This window comes from Micropterus salmoides, unplaced genomic scaffold, assembly GCF_014851395.1.
Source record: "Micropterus salmoides isolate LMB-PRFRI ecotype aquatic unplaced genomic scaffold, ASM1485139v1 Ms_hic_scaffold_18, whole genome shotgun sequence".
NCBI classification, from domain to species: domain Eukaryota; kingdom Metazoa; phylum Chordata; class Actinopteri; order Centrarchiformes; family Centrarchidae; genus Micropterus; species Micropterus salmoides.
The window spans coordinates 19,143,663-19,162,695 of record NW_024040928.1 but is presented as its reverse complement, the minus strand read 5'-3'; the positions used below and the strand labels follow the sequence as shown (position 1 = coordinate 19,162,695).

The following is a 19,033-nucleotide window of genomic DNA, read 5'->3' as shown; positions in this document are numbered from 1 at the left end:
TTTAGTATCTGAATCCCTCCTCTAAGCGGCTGTTACTCATCTTCTGTGCTCATGTTGGCTCAAACAGTTCTTGTCTTTCTCATTATGCGGTTGAGCTTCAGTGTAAATTGTGACCTCAGGCAGAGTGATACATTCCCTTGAGCGTTTACACTGTTGTATTATACTGTCTGAATGATAGAGCAAGTGAGGATGTAGATTTGTTTTCATTTAAGCTTTATCCAAACACAGTACAAGCTAAATATGGCTTGTACTGTACTCTCTATGTTCATTTTGGCTTGAAAGAATCATGGTTTAGATTGTTTTTTGTTTTATCTGTGTAATAGAAGAATGTACATTAATATGTTCAACCCACAGAAAACTTCAATTTCACAACTTTTCAATATTAACAACTTCATGTATAGCTAGCGTCAAACTAGTCTGCCTTAAATTTCTATTCTTGTACATACAGGATGTTTGAAAATATGCACAGCTTTTGATGATGTGTTTTTCTGCCTGTAATCAGGGACAGTATATTTAGTAATACTTAATTTTACCGGTTTGCAATTTCCTAATAATCTCTCTGAAGAGTTGTATACATTGGTACTATTTATAGGGGGAAATAGGAATGTCATTGAAAGAAAATCTCAATTTAAACTCAAGCAAGTATGATTAATTATTCATGAATCACTGGATATTGATTTATTTCCCATTGATTTAGAATTGTATTGTCTGCCTGTAAAGAAATTCAAAAGTTTTAGCCATGTTAGCAGAGAGGCTCTATGGATGGCAATATCTGGACCAAAGTGGTCCACAGTGAAATATTAACAGCTACTGAATCTATCGACATGAAATCCATGTCCATCAAGATATTTACTGTAACTTTGGCAATACCCCAACTTTTCATTTAGCCTCTCCAGCAGCTGGTAAAATTATTATTTATCCAATAGGTTTATGACCAAATACTTCCAAAACTAAGACATTTCCTTCAGCCTCAGCTGTTCTGCTTTTGTCGCTCATTAGCAAATGTTAGCATGCTAACATTAAATTAAGATGGTTAACATGGTAAATGTAGGCCCTACTGCTAAACATTGGCATGTTAGCATTTTCATTGTGAGCATGTTAGCATGCTGATGTTTGCATTTACCTCAAATTACCACCAGGGCAAAATACAGACTCACAAGCCTCTAGCATGGCTGTTTACTCTCTGCAGTTCATTGAATTAAAGACTCACTACTAGCGATTCTTTGAAATGAATCAATTGGAAGTTTCCAAAATGAACAGTGTCTCTATTTTCCCTCTAATTGGTGCCAAACTACACAGTCCTTACCAAGAAATTTCTTAAAAATAAAGAAAATTCAAAAATGGCATGTTCTGGTTAAAAATCTGTAATTTTATTCTATAACAGGCAAGGGGAGTGTGGGGAGATTCTTATTTTTAAAGAGCTCTGCAAACAGAAACAATGTCCTCGCTGACTCATATAAAACCTAGCCGAGTGATCTTACACAACAGCTCCACACTGTCCAACACTGACTGATCCTCTCTCTCAGACCAGAGTCCGACCCCTGAGCCCAGAGTCGGAGGCGTGTGTTCGTGCTGACGTGCGCATCCCACCGGCCGCCAGCCAGCTGTGTGCACGCTACAGAGACAACCCCACTCTGTCCTATGGCCTGCTGCATCCCCCCAGTGAGTGTGTGTGTGTGGTGGAGGGGGTCATAGCGTGCAATCCCCAGCCGGGTGTTGAATTGAAGTTGACGTGTTTTAGAGCCACATTCTCATGCACAATGCACCCATGCTTTTGCTCTGCAACAGTAAGAGTCTCACAGGAGAATCACTGTATATTTAATGAAATTCAGGTTTCAGGTAGCTGCACAAAAGGAAGTGAGAGCCTGAAAGAGTGAAGAAAAGCTTCATTCTGAAAACACAGAGCTTTATATAGGCTGTAGGCTAATAAGATGTATATTCAAATATGGTAACATGAACTATATATAGCTACAGCTATGTACATATATACACATGTGTCACCGATAACATTACATCCAGAATATTCCGAAGTGCATGTTTTGAATTTGCATCTGGCGTGACTGTAAACAGCAGATCAGTACACATTAGACTTTTACAGCATGCAGTTTGTGTACATCCATATCCAAATTGCAAACAAATTGACTTTTCCCTCACCTCTCATTTTTCTCTCTATAGATCTGAGTGCCAGTGGACATGAGACAGACTCTCTAATCACAAGCAACATGGCACCAATGTTCCCTGCATTTAAAGGTGAGTCAATCTTGCAAGTAGATATTGGTTCCTGGTTTTCCTGCTGCACCCAGTGCTAGAAATGTGAATCATGGTGATGCATGAGTTTAGAATTTCCTTCCAGAGAAGTCAGAAGGGTTCATTTGCCGACTGAAGCTTTTGTGCTGAATGAGAGCTGAACAATTTAATTGAGTAGTGAATATCACAACTAGACATTATGTCAGGCTCTGTTTTGCTAAATTGTTAAAAGTTTTCTGAGAGCATGTATTGCCCATTCCAATGAGCCATTTATATTCAATATTGTACTTTTTAAACATGATTTCCTAAATACAGGCTATACTTTTGGTTCACAGGAGTCTAAAGATCTAACCGCTGTGATTATATGGGTCTACTGTACTTTAATTTAGTCATGCTCTTTCTGTAAAGCACAATTAAAGGTTTAGTCAGAGGAACTTTCTCAGACTTAATCCTCCTGCCATCCTGCTGTAGGCAAAAACATTTTTTCACGCTAAGATTCACTTTACGGGTATTTTTTTCGGAATTGCACTGAAATGATTCACCAGACTGTTGATTGTGTCGGGTGATTAAAAGTTAAGTGTTTCAGACAACAGAGCTAGGCTTGGGTTTCCACTAGGACCACCCACACTGTAAATGGAAACTTGCTATGAAGTATGAAGTCCCGACCCCCCCCCCCCCCTTCCAGACACTACCCTTTGTGTTATGCCAGAAGCCCATATAGTAATCAGCTGACAGATGCCGCCCCCTGGTGGCAGATGACTGTGTCAGACTGTGTGAACCTCTGGTGAGGAGGCAGGAAATACATGAAGACAGGCCAGTTAACTTAAATATCACAAAACAAACCAGTAGGCCCAAACAATATTCCATCTCTAATACAATTAAATCAACACATAAATAACACATGAAACCTTTGCTGACCATTTGCTTTACAATACCTTAAACTGACTGTACAATACATTTTGGAAAACACACTTATTTGCTTTCTTGCCGAGATTTAAATAAGAAGATTAATATCACCATGTATGTACCTTCAACATAAAGACAAGAGACTGTTAGCAGACGGTTTAGCTTAGCATACAGACTTAGAATACGGGGAAGCAGAGTCTTGTTCTGTCCAAAGGTAACAAAATCCATCTGTGAGCACCTCTAAAGCACACTAACACTTTAACACATTATTTGCTGTTTGTTTAATCTATACAAGCTAAGCTAAACTAACAGTGTCCTGGCAGTAGCTTCACAATGAACATACGTACGACACAAGTGTTGTATCAATCTTCTCATCAAACTCTCAGTAAGAAAGCAAAAAAGTATATTTCCAAAATTATTCCTTTCAGTTTTAACTTGTAATGATGCAGTCGCTGGCTTCTTTCTAGCGACCACAGGATAATCTTCTGTAGTGCATTGTTGGAGAACTAAAAGGTAATTGTGTGTATTTTCATAACCACAGATGTTTGGGATTATATCCATGATGACCTGCTTCCAAAATATTCTCAAGAACTGAACGGAGTCAACATCATGAGTGGGCCGATATTTGATGAAGACTTTGATGGAAACGTTGATGCACTCAGAGCAATTTTAAGGTAAGTCAGCGGCACACACTCCAGGCAGGTAGTTAGGGCCGCACAACAAATACATAATGTGCCCTTTTTTTCTTGAATAATGACTTATTGAAATAGCTTCCTATGTCCGAATTACAGTCCAAAACCCAAAGATATTAACTTTACTGTCATATATGATTAAGAAAAGCTCCAAATCCTCACATTAGAGAAGTTTGAAACAATAAATGTTTGGCATTTTTGTTCTTGAAAAATAAATATCAAAATAGCTGTCAATTTAATTTCTGTGTATTGATCTATTTGACTAATTCTTCCAACTGTACAATTGATTGTGCTTATGATAATCAATGAGCAATATAGATTTCATCTTAATTTTGAAAAAAAAGCCTTCACACATGGGTTAGTAGAGGAAAGAGCAATGTGTATTTATAAATAAGTTGTGGGAGATGACGATACTTCCTGTGAGGTCTCACTCTTCCTTGAATACAAAAATACTACTGGTGAAAACATTTCCAGTTTCTTTTATAGTTAATTCTTTAGAAAAGAAAGTTTTGTACTAAACTTAGGTCCGATGCAATTATTCAATCAAAAAGCCAAGCTTTAAGTCTTTAGACCTACATCAAGGCAACTGCATATGCACAAGGATATGTTTTGTCGATATACTCGCTTTGAAGGGTATTGTGCAAAGCCTCCATATCTCAAGATTTGAGATATTCTTCTTGTTCCATTGCATTTTGTCATGAGTGCAGTAAACCTTCCAAAAGTTTTGGCTTTAAAAGTGAATTAAACATTTGACATAAAACTTGCATTTGAATTAAAGTACTGTATTTATCTGCTGCTTTTACACACCCACAAGGACTGATTTCGCACTCTTGCAATAACTTTAAGGCCCTGAGAATGCATTTTCTCCATCAGCTTCTTACTGTGAGGGGTGGTGGTTTGTCAAATCTAATCAAACTACACCCACACAGTGCTGATGAGTGTTTGAATTTTAATCTCTTAAAACCTAATTTTCAGGGACATTAACTTAACCAAAATTTAGTTTGAGTTTTGACCATTCAGCTCAGGTTTTTTTTCTGCACACATCAAATGTTAAAATAAGAGCTTTCGAGAAAGGAGGCAGCAGCATCTTAAACCCTGTTATCTCATGTTTCTCTAGGAATGAGGCTCCCATCCCGACGCATTTCTTCATGATCCTGACCAGCTGCGGGAACTCGACCTTCAGCCCTGTTAATTGCGAGGGTCCCCTGCAGGCCAAGTCCTTCATCCTGCCCCACAGACCTGACCACACAGAGAACTGTGCTGTGAGTAAAACCACTGACTCCTCTGCTACTGGTCAGCCAACCTCTGTGGAAATCTGCTGACAGATCCCACAGTAGAAAAAATGATCAAAGCTGAGAATTTTTAATAGATCACCCATTAAATCTTCTGTCTTTGCAGCATGGGTTGAACGAGACGTGGGTGAAGGAATGGCTGCAGTTTCACACAGCAAGAGTCAGAGACATCGAGCTTCTGACCGGACTCAGCTTTTACCACGCCAGGTTATCAGTGGAAGAGACACTACAGCTCAAGACATATCTACAGACTGCCTAAAATCAGAGGCCTTGTCGAATGAAGCTTTAATTTCCAAAGAAAGCGGTACTGGTCTGCACAACAGGCCCCTGTCCACGTGGACACAGTTAAGTTCCATCCAGGGTTTTTGTAATACGACAGATCCCCAAAAAAGTTTTATTGTTATTTGATGTGTGAAAGCTGTATATTTGTTTTTGATCATGTTTTGATTAATTAAGTTTTATAAACTAGATTCGGGAGCTAAGGCCACGCCTCAAACTCATCCAATTTCCGCACACCAAGTACTTAAGCACACCTTTTCCGTTCACGTCCCCTTGACGCGGCTTTCTCATCCCTCCCACCCAAATCCCTTTCTGTTTCTCTCTCTCTCCCTCTGCTCTCTTCTCTCTCTTTGTCTGCATACAGGAACCAGGGAGGTTTCCGCACGTCTGCAGACTAAGAGACGACTCACCCACCCCAAGTCTCGCCTCCACCAGTTTCCGCACACCTTCTCGCCAGCAGACACTGGTCTGCTCTTCACTCACACATCCATCGGCGCGTATCTGACTCCACCCCTTCATCCCTCACCTGTCTTCCCCTCAGCCCTTCATCCATCACACCTCAACCCCTACCCCTCATCCCTCGACCCTCTCCCCCATCCCTACATACCTCAGCCTACCCTCTCGGCACTCGATCCGTTCTTTTCATATAATCTGTCTCGGCTCCATTACAAGCAATAAACCATTGTTAATCTTCTACGTTCGTAGGCGTGGTCTTTGTTAGTGAAATGATTTTATAGAGAAAATTCAGAGGGCTTTTTTATGATTGAGGCTCCGGTGCTCTGAACCAAAAAACACCGTCACATCTGCTGAGTGGCAGTGTTTCCTCAGATGGGAACGTTTGGCGGGAACAAAATAAAAGGGAAAAGAAACACTTAAAGTATTGATGGAAGAAGAATCTATTTATACTACAATTGCTTTTATTGACAGGGGCACTTCAAGAAACACATGACAATCTGGAAACAAATTGCTGCCAGACAGCTGGAGAGTTTGCTGCAACAGCCGGGGGAAAAAACTCGAAAGAATCGAATAAAAAAAATAGGTTTTGGTACTCGACAATAACACTTTCACCACAGTTCATGGTAGTTGTTTTTTTTGTATTTTCTTAATACAGCACCAATGTTGTTTTTAAGTATTTTGTAAATTTTTGGTTTGGTTAATGACATATTTGAGTGTGTGTGTGTGTGTGTGTGTGTGTGTGTACTGTATGCATGGACGGATTATGAGACAAATTTGTCCCTGGGCACAGACATGTAAAATGCCCCCGACCTCCTGCACAGGAGTGAGAGACCCAGACTGAAAGAGACATAAAATAAATACAAACAACTCATTTTGTTTGTAGTTATTCTGTGTCTCTTTCTAGTAATGTCTTTATCTCTTTGTGGTTGTTTGCATCTCTTTGTAGTAATTTTTCATCTCTTTGTGGTTGTTTGTTGCCCAAAATGGTGTCCCATATATTAACCCATCCATGACTGTGTGTGTGTGTGTGTGTGTGTGTGTGTGTGTGTGAGTGAGTGAGTGAGTTGCTGAAATAATTTCTGGTATCTTCATAGTTTCTGTTCAGCCTTTTTATCTTTGCTCTTCACAGCAACTGTCTGGAAGTCGAGCTTGGTAGGTCATTTGTGGAAAATATATATATACATTTCCATAATGCATAGAGTTTGTCAGTCTTGTCAGAAATGGCAGCTATGGTCAAATACACAATTTCATATAAAACTCTTCCACACTGAAATTGTGACTTGTATTCTTTATTCCTTTCCAATTATGTTTTGGGCTGTACAGAAACATTTTCTGAACACAGTATTACAACTAACACAAAGGAACTCTTACAAACCCATTGTGAGATATAGCCAACCAGCAGTTGCTCTGTTTGCCAGCTCCAGATTGCAACAGTACATGTGAACACAAAAAGGAAGGAAACCAAGCTCTGTACGTTTGCTTCTTGTTATAAAATCTGCCACTTCCTCAAGCTTGCCACTCCGGCAGTGCAGTGAGCCTGAAGGTAAGATCTTGCAGCTTTCTGCTCTGCACCTCTTACGTCTAAAGTGACCTAGTTTTCATGTCACAAACCAGTTTGCTTTCCTTTTGACTTTGCTGTACAACAGGCTGGACTGACTCAGTACTTTTTCTCCAGGAAAGGTGATTTAGCAACAAAGGGTTTGCTGCAGTAAGGTGCATATGTCTGAATGCACTGTACAAGTGGAAGTTTCTTGCATTGTTTACTCTCCTGCTGGCAGCATGAGGTGTATTGACATTCTACATTCTTGTGTCACAGGTTGACAAAGGCATATGTATTAATCTGTACATGTATTGCAGATTTGAATCTTATTATTATTATTTTTCACTTAAGTCTTAAAATGTTTGCAAAAGCAGGTGCAACTCACTGTGTTATGTCTCTCAGTGAAGTACAGTGAAAATGTACAAGTTGCTGTCACAAGTGAGTTTCCTTGTAACTCCAATTTAGCAGTGTTTATGTTTAACATATTTTAGTTAGAACTGCACAAAGACGAGCTGTTAAACTGCTTGGAAACCAATTGCATGGTTTTAAAAATACACAGATGTCAACACCATGCAGAAAAATTCCTGCAGAGTATTTTGACATACTTTCAGTTCTCTACAGGGTTTGTGTGATGCCGTCAGCTTTTGGCATAATTTCTAAAATAAAGAACCCAGAGCTTGTAATTTGTTAGCGTGACCGTCAATGGGCTTTTACTTGGAATTTGCTTGTGGCTGTAAGCGCAAACATGCCGCCAGGCCTGACATGAAGTATGCAGTTGCTCACACAGGTCTTCCAGGAAACTACGCTCTGGGTGGGAAACGTGTCAGAGACCCTGTGATCGTTTTGTTCTTTCTCACAATCTATTTGGGTGCCCTTGTAATCAGTCAGGAGTTCTTTACTGTCACAGCTGTGGTGGGTAGACCACCTTCTCTTCTCAAATGTCAAGTCACAGTCACCACTAAACCACGGACAGCCTGAATCATTACACTCCCTCTCGCATAGAGGCAAGAGTGATATGAGTGTACTTGCATTGATGTGCTGATGATCATCCCCTATACACTTAACAGCCTCCTGTCATTGGGCTATTGGTCTTTAAATGAGGAATCAAATCACAGATACACACAACCTTCCTCTTGTAGAATTCTTCACATCTTGCCTCATTGATATTTACAACTTGAGAGAATCCCTTCAGGCATGGTGCACGTCAGCAGAGGACAGATAACCACTGTGTCCCTCTGTGAGCCTAATTACGGCTGACGCTGATTGTTTTCTCCAGCCTCCTGGCAGCTCTGGATAGTAACAAGGACAGGCTCTTATCTAGCAACACAGACTGGCATTCATCTATTCAACAGGCCACTTCCTCTCTGCTCACCATGCTTCACTTGTCTAGTGCTGAAGAGAGAAATGGTTTTGTTCCTAATTGAGGTGAGCACTATTTGAACCTTCTTATGAGATAAATGGGAGCTTAAATGAATAGTCTGACATTTTAGGAAATATCTTCATAGTTAACATAGAGAAATAAGAGTGGTATCAATTTTTTAAATTAACTCTGGGCATGAAAGCAGACATGCGTATTTCACAAAATAAAAATGTAATGATAAATAAAATATTTAAGTCTCTCTTTAAATTTTACGAAATGGCTATCTTTATTTACAAAATGTAAAGCTTCAGGTGTTGCCTTTCTTTTTGAAATGGATATTTAGCTGCTTTAATAACATTTGAATAAGTCGACTGACCTGCAAAAAAACAAAAAGAAAAAAGAAACTAGAACACAGACGCACATCAACCATCAATAATGCAAGGGTTGGCATTTGGTTTGTTTTGCAGCCCTGCCATCAAGCATCACTGCTCTTTCTGCAGCTGAGGAAGCTTTGGTGGTTTGCCAGGAGAGGGGTTGAACACTACTGTGGGGGGTGGGAGGCTTGTGACACTGACAAAGGAGTGAAAGATGATGACATGTGCAGTGTGAGAAAAGCCCAGGGGAAACAAATCAGGATATTGCCCAAATGTGGTAATGTGTTTTCTAGTCTCATGTGTTGCTCAGAGGAGCTCTGAGGTTACTCTAGCTCACTGACTATCTGAATTATCAAGCAGCAGACTTGTGGTTTTTCACTTGCCTTTAGATAAAATAATATTAAAGAGGGTTTTTCCACAATTGACAGGGTAGACAGTGAAGTTTAATTGTCCAAGTGGAAACACAACTATCTGCTCAGGAGGGCTATATCTGGCTCTGACGTGGATGGAGATTCTGTGGAGATCTGGATAAGGACCAGCCCCTAGAATAACCTTTACTATTTCACTGGGTTTTTTTTTACTGTTTCAGCTCCAGAAGACTAAAGCGTGAGCCTTGGACCAGTAAAGGGGCAGGGTTAAAGAGCAGAGGAGGAGGAGAATGTAACAAAAAGAAGACACTTGAAGCAGAGAGGAAGAGAGACAGAGAGGAGTGGACCAGTGACAGATGATCAGAGGCTGTTGTGTAAAGATGGATTTAAGTTTTCTTCACGCTCTGGAGAGAGAAAGAGTCCTGGATGTTCTTCAGAGAGACAAACAGCTGCGTGCCATTGAAGAGGACAGGATAAGGTTAGTCATTTTTCACCATTTTCATAGTTACTTGTGAGAAATACTGATGCTGAAAGGAGGCTCTACTACCTCATTTCAGCATTTCAGTTATCATTATGAGAAAGGAACAAGGTTAACAAAAAGAATCATAATGTCAGCAAAATATGATTTTTTCTTCTGTTACAAAAAGCTTCATATTGGTTCCCGCTGTGTTACTCAGTATATTTTATAATCTGGATATGAAATTATAAAGACATTGTGTTTAAATCTTAATTAAGCAAATTAACTGAAAATAAGCTTATCACTTAATAACTTACAGAAGATAAGTTTTCTTTGTGAAACTCGCTGCGACAGTGGTAAAGATGTTTGTGATTGCCTTGTGTTTGCCTACATCTTCATCTCAGGAGGATGAAATCTGAGCTCCAAGAGCTTCGGAGGAGAGGTGCAAAGAGTTACGCCCGGCAGTACGGCGAGCGGACCTGCGCCCGCTGCCAGAGGCCGCTGGGAAAGTTCTGGAACTCGGGCGAAGTCTGCCGCGGGTGCAGCCACCGGACCTGCAGCAAGTGCCGCGTGGGCGTGGGAGCAGCGGGCTGGAAGTGCACGGTCTGCCACGCCTACAGGTGCGGTAGAGAGCTAAGGCAGCTGCTTAAGGCAAAGGCAACTGCCTGATTTGACTCGGTGATGCTCCGCACAAAATGACTAGCTCACTCTAGCGGACTCACTTTCTGGGTTTTACTCAGTTTAAAACTATAATGAGATATTTTATGTGAACTGTTGTTTCCCCCCTTTAAACTTTATATATTGACTTTCTTTAATTCGACAATGCCTCTTTAAAACTTGTGATGGATATTGTAAGAACAAAGGCAATGTGAAAGGGGTTGCTCCTAATGATTAACCTTCAGGGAATCATCTTTAGGAAGCTGCTTAGTGAGTTTCAGCTCACTGCTCACTGTCTGAAAAGCTGAGCTTAAAGAGAATGAATACTGGACTAATATTTATCAGACTTGACTCCAAATGAATAACATTGCGATGTGTAAAAAGGCAATTGTTTGCTAACAAGTTTGTTATATCAACTTAAAAGGTCAGGTAATGTTGTGTTTGAAAGGCAGTCAAAAAAACTCAGTTAGGCCTATTGCAGGTTCATTATACAGAATACATTAGTCCATCTCTCAAAAGTAAGACTCAAAGTATCTATTGTATATAAGAATATGTAAAAGGCACAAGGATAGCATGACCTAAGAAATAATAATGCTGTCAAGTACAGTAATTTGAAGAGCTGTACTTCTCCTTCCATCTCTTCTTTTTCAGTAGCAGTGCCACTAATTATGTTATTGTCTCCTTCCGCTCATTACCGTGTTTTTCTTCCTCACAGGGATGTGAAGATCCGGTCTGGAGATTGGTTCTTAGAGGAGAGGGCACAGAAATTTCCTGTCACCACAGGTTTGTTTACAATACTCATAAATAATTATTGATGTCACCCAGTTTAACTGCATTGATTAATAAAATATGGGTTGTGTTTGTTTGTATGTGGAGTTTAAAAGTTACTCAATTATTCAGTATTCAGTTTACAGCATGGTAAACTATTGTTATAAGAGGTAGAATGGTAATATTTAATTGTGTGTGTATGGAGTTCTTCGACCAATAAGGACATTTAAATGCTTCCTTTTAATCTTTACATAATTGCTAATTGTGCCAGATTTGGCCATAATATAGTCACGGTGAAGTCATATTTAGTGTTCCTGTCAACATACCTGAGATGATAAGTTGTCCTGACATGGTGAACTCGCATCTCTTTGATAGTGTGCAAACATGTGGCTTTCACGCTTGTAGTGCCTTCATTCACAATATTTATGTTCTTTACAGACAAATATGAGACTGTTGGGGAGAAAATATTAAAGACTTACAACATGCTGAGGTATGAGGAATCTTAACATGTTTATTCTGAATGTTTGTAGCTGCTTTAATTCGTTAAATGAAACACATAAAACACGGAGTAACATGTTTTTCTTTTATATTTTTCACAGTCATATATCAGTTGTACCTCCCACTCCTCCACCCCACTTGGATTATCAGTTTCTGAGCAGATCTGGGGTAAAATACTGAGTTTTCCAGCATTATTTTTCAGTAAAAGTGTGAAATGTATAAACTGAGTGCTGATTAAAGTTGTGTTTTGATCTGCAGGATTTTAAAAACTCAAAACCTTTTACCAAATCAGTGGAAAATCTGATGGCTTCCTTCACCAGTCATATTAAAAGTAAGTTTATGCATCACTAAACATGTTGTCAGTTAAACCATGTATGAGGAATTCTTTACTTAACAACCTAAAATGTAACAATGTGCATCACTTCCTCTGGATGTTATCACATCATCGGATGAGCTGAATATATATGCAGAGTAGTAACCACAAAGGAAGTCATTTGCCTGAAATGATGATTTGATGCAACAAAAAACCCTCTCAGCTCATCATCCTAACATCAGCAGAAAGTTGCACAGGATGATGGGCATAGATAGCAATGACATGTTGCAAAAAAACCCCCTACTACTCATTTGAAATTTAATAGAAAATTTGTCAAATCGTTCTTGTGTGTGTGTGTGTGTGTGTGTGTGTGTGTGTTTCTCTTCAAGTAAACATTCACTTTGTTCCTTTTTTTCCCTGTGATTTGAAGTGTGTGACTTCTCTTTTCACATCTCAGAGATTTCCACTTCTCAGAACGATGTGCGAGGAGACCTGCTGAGCGTTGACAGCAGCCGGAGACGGTCAGGCTTCATCTACAGCACTCAAAAGAGCCTGTCTGACACAGACATCAACAAATCCAGCACTGTAAGCCAGCTGCAACACTTCGTACATTCAGTTCAACAAGGAAAGTTATTGAGCTCTTGGTGCACAGGGCCACAGGCTTCAAACAAAAGATGAAATCAGTATTTCCAGTCCACCTTTACCGGCCTAAGACCTATAAGTTGCAAAAAACGCAGCTCAAATCCCTCATCTTACTTTTCTGCTGCTAACTCATTTACACTGAATTGACTGAGAATGTTTACAATTCAAGTAGGCTGATGAGACCACTGAACAAGCCCATCAAAGGCCATCACTGAAAGTAATCTAAGACCTTTACTGGTCCCTACAGGTGATTAGAATGAATTTTAAGCTCAGTAAAGACATTGGCCTCCTTCTTTATTCAGCTCTTTAAAGGCCCCAGTCTTCCAAACCTGTTCAAGAAATGCAAAGACAGCGATCACGAGGGCACTTCCACCGGGGCAGAAGAAGAAACTTCCTTCGGTTCTGAGTGCTCTGGAGGAAAAAGAGTAAGTAGAAGCTAATAATAAGTGTGAAAATGTCCCCAAGTAACATCCTGTGACGGTTGAAATATCTCATCTGATTGTGATCGCTCTAACCTCTTAGCTCATATACAAAACCCCTTCTCTGTGTGTTCTATACTCCTTTGGATTGTGTCCTTCTACCCTTTTATACATAACATGGGAAGCTACAACCTGTAATTCACTTCCTCAGGGCAGTAACAGCAGCATCAGCACAGACAGCAGCCTCTTTGAGAGCATCAAGGTGGCTGGAGAGCTGGAGCTGGCTCTGGCCTACAACACCAGCACCTCCTGTCTGGAGATAACAGTCGGCGCCTGCAGAAATCTCACCTATGGAGATACCAAGAAGCAGAAGTGTCACCCGTAAGGATAATAAATATAGTGCTCTGCATCGTGCATGGTATGACCCCATTTTGTTGTGTGATTCTCCATCAAAACCTCAGCATCCTGCATGTGTTATTGCTTTGTATAGATGCGTCAAACTTTACGTGCTGCCGGAAAAGAGTGGCAAAATGAAGACAACCGTCAAGAAAAACACAACTGATCCGGTTTATAATGAAGTTTTCAAGGTGAAAAGAAGCAGTTATGACAATAAATTTGGTGTTGTATCATGTTTGACTTGAACAAATTAAGTGAAGTTTTTTGTCTGGTTTTTGACAGTATCACATAGAGCGCCACCTGCTGTTTGGAAAGAGACTGCAGGCCTCCGTGTGGCATTCAGGAACCCTGAAAAGGAAGGTGTTTCTCGGTGAGATCCTTATCCCACTGGATGGCTGGAGGTTTGAAGACAAGGCCTCCCAATGCTTCAACTGGTACCCGCTTTGTCCAAAGGTAAAAGAGAGCAGACCAGCAAAGACCGCAGGCCAAGAAATAGTCCAGCATATTATCCCTGTAAAACCACAGATTATAGTTTTTACAGTTTTCTTTTATACAAATCAAACAAGTTATAATGTGCTAATTACTGGAATTTAGAGGTGCTGGTGGGCTGATTTTGTTACATTAGGACAAATCCAGGCTAGCTTTTTCCTCGTTTCCTGTCTTTATGCTAAGTTAAACTAACTGGCTGCTGAGTGTAGCGATATAGTAGCATACAGTAAAAATGAATTTAAGCACATTTTCTCTCTTACTTTAAACAAAAGCATTATGAAATAACTTTTAATATGAACAAATACAAACAAAACACATAATACAACCGTGAAATGTCTAAATTTTGAAGTACATTTCAGACTGCTCATTATCATAAAGACGTATTTCATCGTCATCATATATGGTGACAATCAGGGTAGAACTAGTCATGTGACTTGACTGTTTGCTCATCGAAACTGAAGCGACAGAAAAGGAAAAAATACATTTTAAAAACTCTGTTATTGTAAAAAGAAGCATTAAAAAACATTTATAACATTTTATTATATTGTTTATAAGAATTATTGGATTGATTTATTGTTATATCATATATTTAGTTTGTATTTATTCATATGATTATTTATTTCTTGATTTTTTTATTCATGTTAAACCTATTGGGTATCCACAGTTGTCTGAGGGATTGTTTTTGTTTATTCTCTTCTTCTTTCTTGTATTTCAGGCTGAGAGTCCAGAGGGAGGTGCTGTGGAGCAGGACGGAGGAGAAGTGCTGGTCAGAGTCAAGTTAAGCTCCAACAACCAGGGTGAGCTCCTGCAGCTCAGCTCTCTCAAGTATCTGCAAGAAAAACAGTCATGTCTGTCTGTTCGCCAGTTAATTTAATATTAATTTATTTCAATAATTATGTAATAATAGCACATTTGCTCTTTCACCCAAGAAAATGTGTGATGGTCATCTTTATGAATCAAATGAAACTGAATGATATTGCAATTGTAGGTATGCACAAAAACACTATATAATGTCAGCTTTTGGAAAGAAACTTGCTTTTTTGCTTATTTATTTGTTTTATTCTTACTTTCTCAAATCTATGCGTAGCATTAAATCTTTTAATGTAAAATAAAATATAAATATCACGGAAGGTTGCTTTTTTATTGTCTTTTTCAGAGAGGGTTGGGATCCAATGATGTTGGGGGACTTGGGAAATAAACATGATTCAGCTTGACTGATTTGTCAACGCTGATGTATTATTCATAAAAACAATAAGAATTGCCTCTAATAAGAATTCCACAGCTCATAATACTTGTTGTCTGATAAATAAGATAAGTAGGTTGTCGGTTCTAGTTGCTTTAAAGGAATAAAACACACTATGTTCCAGCAGCCATCGGGTGTTGGTTCTTTTATTACAGCACTAGGAGTCAGGAGAACATCTCTTTTGCACACTTTCATGACAGTCATGCAGTCAGAGGTTAACACACTATCACATGGCAATGATCGACTAACTGTCCTTATCAAACGCACCAAACACCTTCCCATTAATGCAAACACTGTTCAGAACTCCTGCGTCAGAGTGTAAATACATCTCATTGTGGCCCTGCTTGTCTCTTTTGTGTGAGCATTTCAGTGTCTGCAGGCCTGCGGGGTGTGTTATGTGTGTTCTGGTGTGTGTTTATGAATGCATTAAAGAGTGTAAGTGTTTAATAGCAATGAGGGTGTGTTTATATAGATATTTGTGTGTTGTGTTTAGGTGTCCGCCTGAGGGATTAGACAGAGAGCTCATCCAGACAACGCCCATTTCTGAGGGTGAGACCAGGTGAGACTGGGCTGTTCAACAGGACGAGAATCTCTGAACCTGGAGCCCACGGACCAGAGTCCCTCCTGCCCCTGCTGCCCCTCTGAGGGACCCATGGGAGGGGGCTTAAATAGACCCTGGTAACAGCAGAGATTTCCTTTATCATATCCTAAATAACTAATTATCTAGTAACCCCACCTATTTCCCATTTGCAAGCATATAAAACAATAATAAATGGGTTATATCACACTAAAACTTAAGCATTTTTAAGCAGACATAATTACATTTTTATGTGATTATTTGCAACAACTCCTCCTGTTAAGAATTTATAACAGTTCATGAATGGTTCACACTGTAACACACTTGTTATCATGAAATTGCTGTTTATATTTTATATGAACATGAATTGTGATGTATTTATTAAGATTTTTTTTTAATAAAGCAAATATTTATTTATCAATTCTTGACTCACCATGACAACTGAGCTGTACCCGCTAACCAAGGCCATAACATGCTGCTGAAAGCTCTGTGAGAAATCTAGTAAGCGGATATCTGAGTGAAGACATTATTATGAAATTGCATTAACAGTTCTTTGGCCACTTGGGGTCAGCAGAAAAAGCTGTAAACACTGACATGTTATGGCAATATAAAGTTAACATGGCGAACATGTTAGCTAACAGCAGCTTAGTTACACATCCGGCTGTTATGGAGCAACATTAGCATTCATTTAAAGTCACGTTTACAAGTGTCCACCTGAAGTTCAATATTCAGTCTTCTTTTAGCTCTGTTTTTGGTCTCCACCAACTCCTGAGGGAAATAACCGCCTCTTTAGCTGTTAAGTGCTCCAACCAGTTAGTCGCTAAATGTGCCTGCCTGCTGTTTGTTGCTGAGCAGGTAACACACCGGCTGCTAGCTGTAGCTTCATATTTTTCATCTAATTCTCAACAAGAAAGCGAATAAGAGGATTTCCCAAAATATCCATCTATTCCTTCAAATATCTTTACAGTTGTGTGAATAATGGATCAGCCGTTAATACGGCAGTTATCAATGCTTCACAGTACAACTTATAATTGTCAATAAGATTTTTTCAATAAACACTTAAAACATGTCCTTGAACTAAATTATAGTGTGCTGTTTACAGTAGTGGAAGAAGTACCCAGATCCTTTACTTAAGTAAAAGTAGCAATACCAGAGTGTAGAAATACTCTCAAGTCCTGCATTCAAAATTTTACTTGGTACAAGAACATTAACATCAAAGTACCAAACGTAAAAGTACTAATTTGGCTGAATGGCCCTTTTCAGAATAATGCATATTACTGTATATTATTGGATTATGATTATTGGTGCGTTCATCACTTTAATGTTGCAGCTGGTAAATCTGGGCTAATCTCAACTTGTTTTTATATACATTTTATATATTACTTTGTATACTGTTGTGTAGCTTGTGTATTTCCCCTTGGGGATCATCAAGGTTTTACTGATGTAATAATCATTATTTATTTGCTAGTGAAATAAAAAGTACAGTATTTTTCTATAAGTATTAAAGTACCATAAAAAATACTTTAAAAAATAGTTAATATATAGTTAAGTTACTTTTCACCACTGTTGTAATCAAGCTAGCAAGTGTCTACTGCTTATGTAACAAAAATTGGGTTTTAAACTAAAGCTACTGTGCAGCATTCATTGTATCTTTCAAATTAAATTTCCTGCTCAAAGTGATGTTATATCAGGAGTCAAGCAGCTTAACATCCGTGCAAATGAAATTACTGGAAAAGACACTGGGATGATGTTTCTCACAAATCAAATTTGGAGCCACACCCGCAGGAATCACAGGACGTGGTTGGATTTATATGAAGAGTGAACTCTCCCAGGCAGAGAAACAGATTTTTCCTTCTGTACAATGAAGCCTTTCTTTTCTCCGTATGATGAGCTTGTGAATGACATGCTCAGTCTGTGATTTCACTGTGCCACGAAAAAAAAAACGTTCCTGTGAAAGTGAGTGGTGATGTCATTGACCTGGAATTCTTTGTTCACTTCTTCTTCAGGGTCACCATGGCAACAAATGCAAGATACCCAACATCATGAGTGTGACGACATTCAACGTCTCTGCCAACAGACAGACTCAGCACTTTACCCACCTGCTCTGTTGGCAGTACTACTGTTTATCTACATTGTTTATAAATATGGGCTAGTCATGGTTCATTGATATTGATCATATGATGCACATGGTGTTTTTGTTTCTATAAACTGAATAATAAGTTTGTAAAGAAATGTGTTTTTAAGTTATTTATCTGTCCTGCTCACACACATCCCTCTTCTTTAATTCCCTACATGGCCATAAGTATGTGGACACAAACATTACACCTATTTGTCAAATCCCACTCACCTAGACTGCAGCCATGCAGCTCTGTAACACTTTACACAATGGCACAGCGGTACTTTGACTAACATGCTAACAATGAGTGCATTTACATGCCCACTGGTATTCTCGTTTTTATCGTATTCGGGAGATGAGGTCAGGTTTTCGGATTATCACTGTGCAGTTGTGTCTTAATTTCTCACTATCTCAGCCACTGTGTTCTGTATTACGGTCTATGGTTCTGTACCGAGAATGTTCACAAGCATATCCAAGTTTCTGAAACCAGTATGGTGTTTACATGCACAACACATGACTGAGATACTCCAAAATACCCGGGATAGCATGCTTTATGCTCTAAATCACAATATTAACATGCCGATGCTCAGCAGATACGATCTTAGTTTAGCAAACTAAATGTGGGAATGCCATTTGTTTTGCAGGTATTTGGTCATAAAACTACTGAACAAACCAAAATTTGGACCTGATATGAACATGTGTACAATATAGCAGGGGGTCACAAAAGTCATTAGGATTCATCCTCTTGGAACCATGAATGTCTGGACCAACGTTTGTGCCAATTCTAGAAGATGTTGAGACATTTCACAGGATAAGTGGAAACGCTCATCTGCCGATATCGCTGGACAAAAAGTCAGGGGATCAAAGTTAGTAGATTTCATCCTCTGTGAACCATGAATGTCTACAACACTTCAGGGCAATCCATCCAATAGTGGTTTTAGTTG

The 19,033-nt window shown here is 39.2% G+C and overlaps 2 protein-coding genes across 5 annotated transcripts in view; both read left to right on the top strand.

Annotated features, from left to right (window-relative positions):
* enpp1 (ectonucleotide pyrophosphatase/phosphodiesterase 1) overlaps positions 1 to 7,145 on the top strand; it is a 29,983-nt gene extending 22,838 nt beyond the window's left edge. Inside the window, exons 19-24 of one of the 2 annotated variants that reach the window (XR_005445308.1) lie at positions 1,527 to 1,662; positions 2,176 to 2,250; positions 3,695 to 3,827; positions 4,963 to 5,107; positions 5,244 to 5,481; positions 5,781 to 7,145. Coding sequence is in view for 1 of the 2 variants with exons in the window: in XM_038726340.1 (XP_038582268.1) it covers positions 1,527 to 1,662; positions 2,176 to 2,250; positions 3,695 to 3,827; positions 4,963 to 5,107; positions 5,244 to 5,396 (642 nt within the window). In the remaining variant the exon portion in view is untranslated. Of the gene's footprint in view, positions 1 to 1,526; positions 1,663 to 2,175; positions 2,251 to 3,694; positions 3,828 to 4,962; positions 5,108 to 5,243 lie in introns of both variants that reach the window. The other variant, XM_038726340.1, reaches the window with a different exon arrangement.
* A 207-nt stretch (positions 7,146 to 7,352) lies between these two features.
* sytl3 (synaptotagmin-like 3) lies at positions 7,353 to 18,201 on the top strand. 3 transcript variants are annotated; one of them, XR_005445309.1, is made up of 15 exons: positions 7,353 to 7,415; positions 9,736 to 9,992; positions 10,376 to 10,591; positions 11,344 to 11,411; positions 11,835 to 11,886; positions 11,996 to 12,062; positions 12,153 to 12,225; positions 12,665 to 12,792; positions 13,152 to 13,274; positions 13,480 to 13,649; positions 13,759 to 13,855; positions 13,947 to 14,117; positions 14,869 to 14,950; positions 15,890 to 16,074; positions 17,980 to 18,201. XR_005445309.1 is itself a non-coding variant. In XM_038726342.1 (14 exons), exons 2-14 carry the CDS (start codon positions 9,871 to 9,873, stop codon positions 15,907 to 15,909), a joined length of 1,389 nt encoding a protein of 462 aa, XP_038582270.1. In that variant the 5' UTR covers positions 7,353 to 7,415; positions 9,736 to 9,870; the 3' UTR covers positions 15,910 to 16,394. The 3 variants fall into 3 exon arrangements, 2 of the variants coding, with proteins under 2 accessions (XP_038582270.1, XP_038582269.1); XM_038726342.1 differs by lacking the exon at positions 17,980 to 18,201 and having other exon boundaries at positions 15,890 to 16,394; XM_038726341.1 differs by lacking the exons at positions 15,890 to 16,074; positions 17,980 to 18,201 and having other exon boundaries at positions 14,869 to 15,283.
* The last annotated feature ends 832 nt before the right edge of the window (positions 18,202 to 19,033 follow it).

What these genes read in the sequence shown, in the direction of transcription:
- sytl3 (XM_038726341.1), top strand. Translation starts at nt 9,871, where the DNA reads ATGATCAGAGGCTGTTGTGTAAAGATGGATTTAAGTTTTCTTCACGCT. An exon ending in AGTTTCTGAGCAGATCTGGG is followed by an intron (nt 12,063 to 12,152) that starts GTAAAATACTGA and finishes TTTGATCTGCAG; the next exon opens with GATTTTAAAAACTCAAAACC. An exon ending in AAGAAGCAGAAGTGTCACCC is followed by an intron (nt 13,650 to 13,758) that starts GTAAGGATAATA and finishes TGCTTTGTATAG; the next exon opens with ATGCGTCAAACTTTACGTGC.